This window comes from Erythrolamprus reginae, chromosome 10 (assembly GCF_031021105.1).
Source record: "Erythrolamprus reginae isolate rEryReg1 chromosome 10, rEryReg1.hap1, whole genome shotgun sequence".
Lineage (NCBI taxonomy): Eukaryota > Metazoa > Chordata > Lepidosauria > Squamata > Dipsadidae > Erythrolamprus > Erythrolamprus reginae.
In genome coordinates, this window is record NC_091959.1 from 3671976 (window position 1) to 3685274 (window position 13299).

At 42.4% G+C, this 13299-nt stretch overlaps 1 protein-coding gene across 1 annotated transcript in view; it reads left to right on the plus strand.

The window, feature by feature from the left end:
* The window catches only part of SCAPER (S-phase cyclin A associated protein in the ER), a 120554-nt gene that overhangs the window by 25514 nt on the left and 81741 nt on the right, over positions 1-13299 (plus strand). Inside the window, exons 10-16 of the mRNA XM_070762292.1 lie at positions 451-663; positions 2459-2629; positions 4481-4556; positions 5118-5235; positions 6452-6563; positions 7441-7581; positions 12904-13059. Of these exons, the coding sequence (XP_070618393.1) occupies positions 451-663; positions 2459-2629; positions 4481-4556; positions 5118-5235; positions 6452-6563; positions 7441-7581; positions 12904-13059 (987 nt within the window). The remainder of the gene's footprint in view (positions 1-450; positions 664-2458; positions 2630-4480; positions 4557-5117; positions 5236-6451; positions 6564-7440; positions 7582-12903; positions 13060-13299) is intronic.

Consider the following 13299-nt stretch of genomic DNA (forward strand, 5'->3'; position numbering starts at 1 on the left):
TTGTGAAGCATGCTATTTCTATAGCTAACAATTAAAAAGCCATTATTATAAAAAAAGAAAACAATCACACAGCCTAACAAACCACACATAAAACCATAGTAGCTGGGGGTATATTAATTTCCTCATGCCTGGCGACATAGGTGGGTCTTCAGGAGCTTTCGAAAGGCAAGGAGGGTGGGGCAGTCCTAATCTCTGGGGGGAGTTGATTCCCCAGGGCCGGGGCCGCCACAGAGAAGGCTCTTCCCCTGGGTCCCGCCAGACGGCATTGTTTAGTCGACGGGACTCGGAGAAGGCCAACTCTGTGGGACCTAACCGGTCGCTGGGATTCGTGCGGCAGAACCTCTGACCCTGTCCCATCGTCCCATCGGTTCTTTCACTTTGTTTTTATTAATAGTTTCAGGGTTGACCAATACTCCTCGGTTGCTCACCTGTCCCCCTGTCCCCCATTAGTTCACAGGCCGGGTGCTTGAAGAGCTCAAGGTCTCCGAGAAGATCGCCGGACCTTTGCAGTCCGTCTCTGAAGTGCCACTTGTACTCATAGACGTCGAATGCAACTCCGAGGGCCAACAGGCGGACAGCCGCATCGCCTCCGTCGCTCCCAAAAGTGAGGAAGCCGAAAACGTCAAGAGCGAGAGCGAAATGGACCCTGCAGATATTTCAAACGTAAGCACCTATGCCTGTACCAAGGGGTCCTAAATATGAGATAACCCCCCCAAAAAACCCTACCAACCTGTTTGTAATAAATCAGTGCTTTTCCATTATTTTCTGTTACGCCTCCCCTTCCTTGAAGAAGTAAACATTTTGCTCCCCAATGGAATTTTAGTGTTAATATTTATTATTTTATAATAAGGGGTTTTTTTCAGTTATTTTAGTATTGGATTGGATTGTTACGTGCTGTTTTTTATCATTGTTGTTAGCCGCCCCGAGTCTACGGAGAGGGGCGGCATACAAATCCAATAAATAAATAAATAAATAAATAAATAATATTTATTATTTAACTTATTATAAGCTGCAATCAAACTATTGGCTGGGGAAGGCCGAGTCTACGGAGAGGGGCGGCATACAAATCTAATAAAATAAATAAATAATAATAATAATAATAATAAAATAATAATAATAATAATAATAATAATAATAATAATAATAATAATAATACCTGGGAGTCAGTCACACTGAACTCAGTGGAGGTTTTTTTGGTTAGGCCGGCATAGGCTACCATGGTTTGGGCCCTCTTTTGACACGGGGCCAGCTTAATCAAGCCAATGTTTTGGGGTCGCTGGCCTGGCCCATAAGCACCGTCTCTGTCGGGCACTCAGAGCGAACGGTGTGGAACGAGGCTTTAGGTGGCGTTCGAAGCTTTCATCCAGCTGTAGAGGATGCTCCTCCTTGTCCAGTAACAGCTTTGCCACACCGTTCATGGCTACCGCAGTGCCCGACAAGAACAACAAGAACCCCCGCAGTTTCTCCGCCCTGCCTGGCCACCTTCTCTTCCGGGCTAGAAACAGTGTATTCCCCAGGGTCACACACGACCCCCCTGGCATCACTCCATGCCCCCCCAGGAGGGCCCACCCCACTATTTGAGAAGTACTATAGTAAATTCACCCATCATTCATTCATTCATTTATTCATTCATTCATTCATATATATTTCTCTGGCTGCCCATCCAAGTCAATAACTCTCTCTATATATTGTATTTGTATTTATTGGATTTGTATGCCGCCCCTCTCGGAAGACTCGGGGCGGCTAACAGCAATAATAAGACAGCATATAATAATAATCCAATACTAAAAACAATTAAAAACCCATTATAATAAAAACCAAACAGACATACCATGCATAAAATTGTAACGGCCTAGGGGGAAAGAATATTTCAGTTCCCCCATGCCTGGCGGCAGAGGTGGGTTTTAAGTAGCTTACGAAAGGCAAGGAGGGTGGGGGCAATTCTAATCTCTGGGGGAAGTTGGTTCCAGAGGGCCGGGGCTGCCACAGAGAAGGATCTTCCCCTGGGTCCCGCCAAGCGGCATTGTTTAGTTGACGGGACCCGGAGAAGACCCACTCTGTGGGACCTAACTGGTTGCTGGGATTTGTGCGGCAGAAGGCGATCTCATAGATACCCTAGTCCGGTGCCATGAAGGGCTTTATAGGTCATAACCAACACTTTGAATTGTGACTGGAAACTGATTGGCAACCAATGCAGACTGCGGAGTGTTGGTATAACATGGGCATATTTGGGAAAGCCCATGATTGCTCTCGCAGCTGCATTCTGCACGATCTGGAGTTTCCGAACACAACTCTGGCTGAGTCAGATTAAACTCTTCCGAGCGCCTATTTACATCTACCTGATTACTGAGCCACCAACCTGTAACATTTCGGAGATCGGCAGTGATCCTTACCTGGATCATATTGTTCTGATTTCTTAGTCTGCTTTTTCTGATCCCCGTTAACCTTTTTTTTGCAGTCCATGGCCGAGGTGCTTGCTAAAAAAGAGGAGTTAGCGGACCGCCTGGAAAAAGCCAACGAGGAGGCCATCGCAAGCGCCATCGCCGAAGAGGAGCAGCTGACGAGAGAGATCGAAGCCGAGGAGAACACCGACATCAACCTAGAGACGGACAACGACAGCGACTTCTCTGTGAGTTTGCAGCTCGTGTTTTTGGGGGGGGGGGGGCTGACCCTGATGGAACAGCTCTTTTTTCCAGAGGCCTCCGGTCGGCCTCGAAAATACAACGCTGGCCTTTTATATACTATTTGACATTGAAGAATGGCTGAGTCCCTCTCTCTGTAAGAGGGGAGCCATGAAAAATATACAAAACGTATATTTATGAATCTTTTGAATGGCGAGGTTTCCTTTTTTTTGGAACTGCGTAGAAATTAACTGCTTGCTTCCCAAAGTCCATAGAGCTTCTCGGTCCTTCAGGTTATGTCTTTGTTTCTTTTTCCTTTGAAGTTGTTTTTCTTTTGAAGAGTTGAAGAAACTTCTTGGATGGGAAGCGAAACATCTTCAAAAATCCAGTTGCCTCCTGAAAAATATAACTATTTATATAAATGTATATGAAATATTAATCCCTAAACTGTCCAGATGTCTGCAAGGAGTATCAATCCTTCCATTCCCCACCATCCAATTATCAGAAATAAAGACCCACCCATGTTGTTTCAAAAGTACCCACAGGCAAAGTCTATTGGTAACACAATTTCTGCAATACGTAAACTCCTTAAAACTTCCGTAAACTCCCGTAAACTCCTTAAAACTCACCTCTGCCGTCAGGCATGGGGTAATTGAGGCATTCCCCCCTCCCCCGGGCCTATACAATTTATGTATGGTATGTCTGTGTGTATGTCTGGTTTAATAATGGGTTGTTTTTTTTAATTTTTAAAATTTATTAGATTTGTTGTGAATTGTTTTATTGTATGTTGTGAGCCGCCCCGAGTCTACGGAGAGGGGCGGCATACAAATCAAATCAAATAAATAAATAAATACATAAATACATACATACATACATACATACATACATACATACATACATACATACATACAAGGGTTAACACAAGGAATTTCATGCTGGCCACCATTCTCTAATTAGCAGGAGATAAGGAAAGTCCTGGATGTGAGCCAACTAGCCTCATAAATCTCCACTAATGATGTGTCTCTGTTTTTTACCTACACTCACAACCCAGAGAGTTTAATAGTTCATGCAACAGGCAGGAATCGAAGTCCCGTGGAAGCAGGAGAAATCTCTCAGCTCCGAGGCATCTTCCTCTATGATGGGGAACGTTGTTTGCCACACCCCCTTTTCCATCAGCTTGTCCTTATATACTGCCAAGGTGTGGCCAAATGTCCCATAGATCTATTTAACGTCAAGACCCCCTTCTTGTGAGATATTCATGACTAGGTCTCATTCTGCTTGTCCTGGCATCTAACAGGGGGCCTCCTGATCCTCAAATTCCCCATCGTCTTCTGAGTCAGACAATACCTTAACTGTGAGTTCTACAGTCTCTGGTGGTTCCCCAGTCTCCAACTCCCCTTCGCTCTCACTCTCAGACTCGGTGACAAGAACACTGGCCTGCGATGCCAGTATTTTTTACATATATATATATATCTATGTTTGGGTATGTATATGTTGTTTGCTTTTAAAAATATAATAGGTTTTTATGTGCTTTTTAATATTAGATTTGTTTTCACTGGAATATTGTTTTTATTATTGTTGTGAGCCGCCCCGAGTCTTCAGAGAGGGGCGGCATACAAATCTAATAAATAATAATAATAATTCATCCATCTCCTGGTCCTCGAAATACATGACCGGCCGAGCCGGTCACGGAAGGAGAGTTGGAGACTGGGGAACCAGCAGAGACTGTAGAACTCACAATTATGGTCCACCCACAACAATTCTGTCACATCTGTTGTTCTGATCTGCAAAAAGTGGAACGGAACAAGGCAAAGGGGGAAGTCCTTCTGAAATTCTCTTTTGCATTCTGGGTTTTGTAGGCCAGCCTGGGCAGTGGAAGTATATCTTTCTGCGGCATTTCCATGGATTGGAACGACGTCCTGGCTGATTATGAAGGTACAAACGCTTTTCTCAAACCGAGTTACATAGAAATAAAGAAACATAGAAGTCTGAGGGCAGAAAAAGGCCTCCTGGTCCATCTAGTCTGCCCTTATACTATTTTCTATATTTTATCTTAGGATGGATCTATGTTTATCCCAGGCATGTTTAAATTCAGTTACTGTGGATTTATCTACCACGTCTGCTGGAAGTTTGTTCCAAGCATCTACTCCTCTTTTTTCTCACGTTGCTTTTGATCTTTCCCCCAACTAACTTCAGATTGTGCCCCCTTGTTCTTGTGTTCACTTTCCTATTAAAAACACTTCCCTCCTGGACCTTATTTAACCCTTTAACATATTTAAATGTTTCGATCATGTCCCCCCTTTTCCTTCTGTCCTCCAGACTATACAGATGGAGTTCATGAAGTCTTTCCTGATACGTTTCATGCTTAAGACCTTCCACTGTTCAAAAGACATCTAAAGTTAATTTGAGAGCCCTCGTGGCTAGTTATCCTGGGTAACTGGATCAGCTTCAGCTTCAAACCCACCCACCCTCGATTCTGCTTTTTCCCCCCCACAGCTCGTGAATCGTGGCGCCAAAATAATTCCTGGGGAGACATTGTGGAAGAAGAGCCAGCTCGGCCCCCGGGCCACGGAATCCACATGCACGAGAAGCTCTCGTCTCCGTCTCGCAAGAGGTCTTCCCTCTTTAAACTTTTTATTTAATTTTATTTTATTTTATTCATTTGTCCAATACACAAATACATAGGAAGAAAAAGACATGTAGTAATATATATGAGGGTGAAGGTTAACTTAGAGGAGAGGATATATAAACGGAAGAGAATATATACGATAGGTGAGAGAAAGGAAAGACAATTGGACAGGGGACGAAAGGCACACCGGTGCACTTATGTACGCCCCTTACTGGCCTCTTAGGAACCTGGAGAGGTCAATCGTGTATGCGGGTGGGGGGATGTCTGTGAATCAGAAAGTGTCTGAATGGAAATATTGAATGGCCAAGTGTGATTGGACACACAAGGAATTCGTCTTGGTGCATATGCTCTCAGTGTACATGAAAGAAAAAAAATACGTCCGTCAAGAATCATAAGATAACAACACTTAATGATAGTCATAGGGCGCAAATAAGCCATCAAAATGAACCATTTAATATAAATACAAGCAACAAAGTTACAGTCTTACTGTCATTACTGAGAGGAGATGGGTGAATGATGGGAAGATTAATAGTAGTGCAGACTTAGTAAATAATTTGACAGTGTTGAGGGAATTATTATTCTTCTTATTTATTAGATTTGTATTTGAGTCTAAGGAGAAGGGCGGCATAAAAATCGAATAAATAAATAAATTACATGCTGTTTTTATCATTGTTGTTAGCCGCCCCGAGAGGGAGGGGCGGCATACAAATCCAATAAATGATAATAAATAAATAAATAAATAAATAAATAAATAAATAAATAAATAAATATTTGTTTAGCAAAGTGATGGCGTTTGGGGGAAAAACTGTCCTTGTGTCTAGTTCTCCTGGTGTTCAGTGCTCTATAGCAGGGGTCTCCAACCTTGGGCGCTTTAAGACTTTTGGACTTCAACTCCCAGAATTCCCCATGCCAGCCAGACATTCCCCATGCTGGCTGGGGAATTCTGGGAGTTGAAGTCCACAAGTCTTAAAGCGCCCAATGTTGGAGACCCCTGCTCTATAGTGTCGTTTTGAAGGTAGGAGTCGAAACAATTTACATCCAGGATGCGAGGGGTGAGTCAGTATTTTCACAGCCCTCTTTTATGACTCGTGCAGTCTACAGGTCCTCAATGGAAGGCAACGCTATGCAGCGTACTATAAGTTTCAACTGCTTCCTCCTTGTTCGTTTTGCGCTCACTTTTCCGCCTCTTTTCTTTCCGAAGGACAATTGCTGAATCGAAGAAGAAGCACGAAGAGAAGCAGATGAAGGCTCAGCAGCTGAGAGAGAAGCTCCGCGAAGAGAAGACGCTAAAGCTTCAGAAATTGATGGAAAGGGTAAATTCTTTTTGATGTCCTAATCCTGAAATTGGTACCCAGAGCTGTTGTGTTATGTTCTCTACAACCACAATCAGTATTTGTGGCAAGTTGCACAGTGACAGATACCTGTTCTTTCGGGCTCTCTGGTAGAATCCTCCCAAAAGTTCACAGGTACAAATTTCAGACACACACACACACGTTTGAAAATTCAAAACAATGTTCTTTATAATGAAAATTCACTTAAACCAAGCCCTCTTTTGGTATAGCAAAGAGCACTCGTCTCCAAACAAACTGGTAATTTGTACAAGTCCCTTATCAGTTCTGAGATACTTAGCTTGCAGCTGTGAGGCAATTCACAGTCCTTCTTCTTCCACAAAGTGAAACACACTTTGCTCTGGTTTAGTTTCAAAGCGGGGGAAAATCAGCACACAAAAGGTCAAAGTCAGTAAAGCAGTCACGAAACACAACAATCAGATAATCCTCCACAATGGCCAAACCCACAGGCTGCTCTTTATAGCAGCCTCACTAATGACCACAGCCCCACCCAACCACAGGTGGACTCATTTTCTTTGATAATAATCTCTCGGTTGTTGTTGCCTATGCATCGCTCTCCGCATGCGTGGCTGTATCATTAACTCTTGTTCTGAATCCAAGGAGGAGCTAGATAATTGATCTCCTTCTGAGCTGTCTGCCACACTCTCCTCCTCCCTGTCACTCATGTCTTCTTGGTCAGAGGAGCCTTCATCAGCAGATTCCACCAGGGGCAAAACAGGCCTGCAGCATGTGGATGTCTCCCCCACATCCACAGTCCTTGGGGCAGGAGGTGGGCCAGAGCTAACCACAACAGATACCATAGTAGTTGGGGGCTTCTTTGACTCTTCGTCCTCCCCTGCAGGAAAAAGATGTGAAAAAATGGAAAGAAGAATTGTTGGACCAGAGGCGAAGGATGATGGAGGAAAAATTGCTCCATGCAGAGTTTAAGCGTGAAGTACAATTGCAAGCAATTGTCAAAAAAGCCCAAGAGGAAGAAGCGAAGGTAAGAGGACTCAGATCAGAATCTTATTGCATTTTATGGACCTGATCCTAATTACAAATTAGTCCGGAGCCCAGGAGTAGAAATCACTAGAGATACACCATGTTCTTTCTTGCTTCAAACACTCCACTGTCATCCCAGGGCCAAAGAAGCCCTCCATCAAGGAACCGAATGACTACAGACCAGTTGCTCTAACACAGTGTTTCTCAATTATTTCCTGTTACACACCCCCTAGGAAGAAGTAAACACTTTGCATCCCTCCCAACTCACTGCTGGGAAGATTGTTTGCAATACTCAGCATGTTTCCACTGAAAAAACTCAAGCGGTTTATCAGCGTGATTGGTTGCAATGTGTTTAAGTGATGCCTTAATGTATTTGGCCCCGACCCTCTGGAACCAGCTCCCCCCAGATATCAGAGTTGCCCCCACCCTCCTTGCCTTTCGCAAGCTCCTTAAAACCCACCTCTGTCGTCAGGCATGGGGGAATTGAAATTTTCCCTTCCCTCTAGGCTTATAGAATTTATACATGGTATGCTTGTATGTATGAGTGGTTCTTTAAATTGGGGGTTTTTAGATTATAGATTATAGATTTGTTTACATTGTCTTTTTTTATTGTTGTTAGCTGCCCCGAGTCTTCGGAGAGGGGCGGCATACAAATCTAATAAATACAGTACAAATACAAATATTTGGCTACATGCTGTCTGCTGCCAACATTTTTAGAGACGGTAAACATCGCCTCCCACCATAGTCACCATGAATCCAAGCACTACATATGCTTCGTCATATTTCCTCATCTTAGCCTTTGGGAGACTTATGTTTGTCTCATTAACTCCATCTCTCTCCTCCTCTCTTTTCATCCCAATATTTATCATGGTTTCTCTTAAGGGTTTGTTACATGCACTTCATATTTCCTACCCTGTGCTATTGTTTGGTACAAAAAAAACCCTACTCCCTGTGGCAAAGAAAGCACATTCCCTGGGGTCATGTACCCCCCTCTGCCATTGCTCCATGCCCCACCTTTTCCGGCCCTGTTTCCTCCTAGGAGATTCCTAGAGAGGCCCCCTGGAGGCTTCTCCCCACCTTTTCCAGCCCTATTTCCTCCCAGGAGATTCCTAGAGAGGCTCCACGGAGGCTTCTCCCCACCTTTTACAGCCCTGTTTCTTCCCAGGAGATTCCCAGAGAGGCCCCACGGAGGCTTCTCCCTGCCTTTTCCAGCCCTGTTTCTTCCCAGGAGATTCCCAGAGAGGCCCCACGGAGGCTTCTCTCCACCTTTTCCAGCCCTGTTTCTTCCCAGGAGATTCCCAGAGAGGCCCCACGGAGGCTTCTCTCCACCTTTTCCAGCCCTGTTTCTTCCCAGGAGATTCCCAGAGAGGCCCCACGGAGGCTTCTCCCTGCCTTTTCTGGTTACAGTTTCGGAGGCTCGGGTTTGTAAGTTGAAAATGGTTCTTGAGAAGAGACAAAAAAATCTTGAACACCCGGTTCTTATCTAGAAAGTAGAGGCGTTTGTAGGTAGAGGTACCACTGGAGTTTCAACTTCCTTGAAGACAACCTATCAACATTATTTTTAAGTGAAATATCCTGAAATAAGCCCAGCCCTTTTGATCTGATGGGAAAGCCCTTCCGTTAGAGAGAGAGGGGAACTTCTGCTCCGAGGTGCTCTTCGCTTGGTTTGCCATCTTTTTATTTTGTTTTAATTTTTTTTAAAGGGGCTGCCCTATGTCAGTTTGATAACTAGAAGGCAGAGCCATCCTATAAATTTGATTTTCACTTCTGGGATGTAGAGAGTTGATTTGTAGGCAAGGTTTTTGTGCTACGGCGGGGGCCAGTTTTCAATTCCACAGGGGACGGAGAATTTCAAGGGTCTGTGCGTGTGGACATACCGGATGCTATTTTTGAAAAGTCGCGTTTTTAATGCTTTGCAAGCCCTTAAGACAGCACAGTTGGTTAAGTCCATTAGCCTGCTGCCCGCTCCTGCCCTTCCCTTAGAACTGCTGTCGTTTCCTTCACCTGCCGGCCCCCGGTTTCCTTAATCCCGGGTGACCCCGGCAATCAGATTAACAACCCAACCTGTCATAATTCCCACTTTAGCAGATGTGCGAAAGCATTGCATCGGTTCAGCTGGGCTGCGAGATCCCTGGCCCTTTGCACCCCGAGATGGCAGCTAATTGGGTCAGAGCTACTGCTGGGGAACAGGGAGGGGGGCAAAGGAGAAGAAGGCCGGGACTTTCACAGCTGTTCATCTTTTCCTGTCGCGCCCCCCCCCTCTCTCCCACCGCCATCCGCTCAGTGAGCTGCAAAAAAATCCGTCCTGCAAATGTGTTCCACTCTGCAAACAAAGCGGAAAGTTAGACTCTGTCTGGGGATGTTTGACACGGCTGTAAATGGTGGGGAGAGAAGGTACGAAAACCGTAAGAGTCCAGCGTTTAGCTCTTGACGGACGTATCCAATGTCTTTCTCTTGCCTTGCTCTTTCCTTCTGAAGATTTAGGAACTAGAGGGCAAGAGCCCAGAGAGAAGGCAAGAGGAAGTGGGATTGGATTTATTTATTTATTTATTTATTTATTTATTTATTATTTGGATTTGTATGCCGCCCCTCTCCAAAGACTCGGGGCGGCTTACAACAAGTGTAAAACTGAATACTGGATACAACTGAAGATGCTTTTTAAAGAGGGAGAGAGACGGTTGCTTAGGAAGTCCCTAAAGCCCTACATCCTATCAGGACAGATTACCTGTTTATTTATTTTATTTTATTTATATATTTTTTTTCAATAAATTTTATTAATTTTCTTAAAATAGACAAAACTGACAAACATACATTTAACATAGAAATGGGGTTGTATCTTCCCCGCTTATTCTAGAAGTAAAATTTCAATACAGAAAAAAGAATACATTCAAAAAAATGCTTAAAGTCAACTTATTACAGTACTTTAAATGAAAAGAATAAATTTGTTTAACTTTTTATAATAAATCTTCATACATAAACTAAATTCTAGGATAACTCTTAAATCTTATCCCTACTAATTCTAACATAACACTTAAATCATCTCTCTACTAATACAATTCTCTTATTTGTTTATTTATTTATTTTTACTTTTAATATTTCTTCTTGTTTATCCATATATACACTTTGTTCCATATCTCATAAAATTCTGTTTCTTCTTGATCTTTTAACCGCCTTGTCGTCATATCCATTTCAGCGCAATCTAATATTTTTTTAATAACTTCCTCTTCTTTGGGGATATTTTCCCCTTTCCAGTTGCTTAGGAAGTCCCTAAAGCCCTACATGCTATCAGGACAGATTACCTGTTTATTTATTTTCTTTTATTTATTTATTTTGTCCAATACATAATACACATTGAAGAGAAAGATATATAATAATATAAGTAAAGAAAAGAATAGAAGAAAAGATATAAAAGTATAGGTGAACATATTTGAAAGGAAGAAAAGATAGATGAGATAAGGAGAGACAATTGGACAGGGGACGGAAGGCACACTGGTGCACTTATGCACGCCCCTTACTGACCTCTAAGGAACCTGGAGAGGTCAATCGTGGATAGTCTAAGGGAGAAATGTTGGGGGTTAGGGGTTGACACTACTGAGTCAGGTAATGAGTTCCACGCTTCGACAACTCGGTTGCTGAAGTCATATTTTTTACAGTCAAGTTTGGAGTAGTTAATATTAAGTTTGAATCTGTTGCGTGCTCTTGTGTTGTTGCGGTTGAAGCTGAAGTAGTCATTGACAGGTAGAACATTGCAGCATATGATCTTGTGGGCAATACTTAGATCGTGTTTTAGGCGCCGTAGTTCTAAGCTTTCTAGACCTAGGATTGATAGTCTGCTTTCGTAGGGGATTCTGTTTCGAGTGGAGGAGTGAAGGGCTCTTCTGGTGAAGTATCTTTGGACATTTTCAAGGGTTTTGATGTCCGAGATGTGGTATGGGTTCCAGACAGATGAACTGTATTCAAGGATTGGTCTGGCAAACGTTTTGTTGGCTCTGTTGAGTAGCGTGAGATTGCCAGAGCAGAAGCTGCGTAGGATCAGGTTAACCTGTGGGACCGCCTTCTGCTGCATGTCCCATCAACCGGTTAGGTCCCACAAAGTGGCCTTCTCCAGGACCTGTCAACTAGGCAATGTCGCTTGGTGGGGCCTAGGGGAAGAGCCTCCTCTGTTAGGACCCCAGCCCTCTGGAATCAGCTCCCCCCAGAGATCCTACTGCCCCCACCTCCTTACCTTCCACAAGAATCTTAAGACTCATCTATGCTGCCAGGCTTGGGGCGTTAGACCCCTAGCCCCCTGGCCGAAGAATGCCATATTTAGTTGTTGACTGAGTGGGTATGGTTGGTTTTTTAATAAAATTGGGGATCATAGTTTCGTACATTTAGTTTTAAATTAATTGGATTTAGGCTATTATACTGTATTGCTTTCTTTTTATATATTGTAAGCTGCCCCGAGTGCTTGGAGAGGGGCGGCATATAAATCCAAACAAATTAAAATAAAATAAAATAAAATAAAATAAAATATAATAAAATAAAAAAATAAAATAAATAAAATAAAAAAATAAATAAAAATAAAATAAAACAATACAATACAATACAATACAATACAAAAAATACAAAAAAATACAAAAATAAAAATAAGTAAAATAAATAAAATAAATAAAATAAATAAAATAAATAAAATAAATAAAAATAAAAATAAATAAATAAAATAATGCAATGCAATAAAATAAAATAATAAAATAAAATAAAAATAAATAAAATAAAATAAAATATATAAAATAAAATAAAATAAAATAAAATAAAAAACATGTGCATTGGGATGGTGTTATCTCCATCCCAAGCCAGTGAATTCATTCTCAGGAAACAAGAGTCCTTAGTTAGGGGACAGTTTGCACAAAAAGGTTTGCGTTCTACAAATTGCTTGAATCTGACAATGTGGTAGAGGACTTGAGCGCAGTTCTTTGCTGAGAGATCCATCAGGTGTCTGTCCAGGAGCTCCAGATCCAGAGATCTAACGGTCACTTCATTCATTCCCATATCATCAATTTTTCTCTGCTAGTCGAGTGGGGAAATGTCTGAAAGAAACCAGCTAAGCTGTGTTGGTGGGTGGATTTCAACTCCCAGAATTCTCCAGCCGATCATGCTTAAGTCCTCGGAGAGAGGGGGGGCATACAAATCCAGTTAAACTTGAAACTTGAAGTTAACCAAATTACTTCATTTCCCATAACCGATTGACGTATAACTGTCTTAAAGTGTTTGCCGTTTTATTTTGCTCCAATCCCAATTTTTCAGTGTGCTTATCGAGAGTCCCCAATTCCCTCTTTGGCAGGTGAATGAAATTGCCTTCATAAACACACTGGAGGCCCAGAATAAGCGCCACGACGTTTTGTCCAAACTGAAAGAATACGAGCAAAGACTGAATGAATTACAGGAAGAGCGCCAACGAAGGCAGGAAGAGAAGCAAGCCCGCGACGAAGCTGTCCAGGTAACCCTTAACTTCATAAAAGCTAGAAGGAGTTGTAGAACTCATCTATCTATCTATCTATCTATCTATCTATCTATCTATCTATCTATCTATCATCTATCTAATCTATCTATCATCTAATCTATCTATCATCTATCTATCTATCTATCATTTATCTATCTATCTATCATCTATCTACCATCTATCTATCATCTATCTACCATCTATCTATCATCTATCTATCTATGTATCTATGTATAT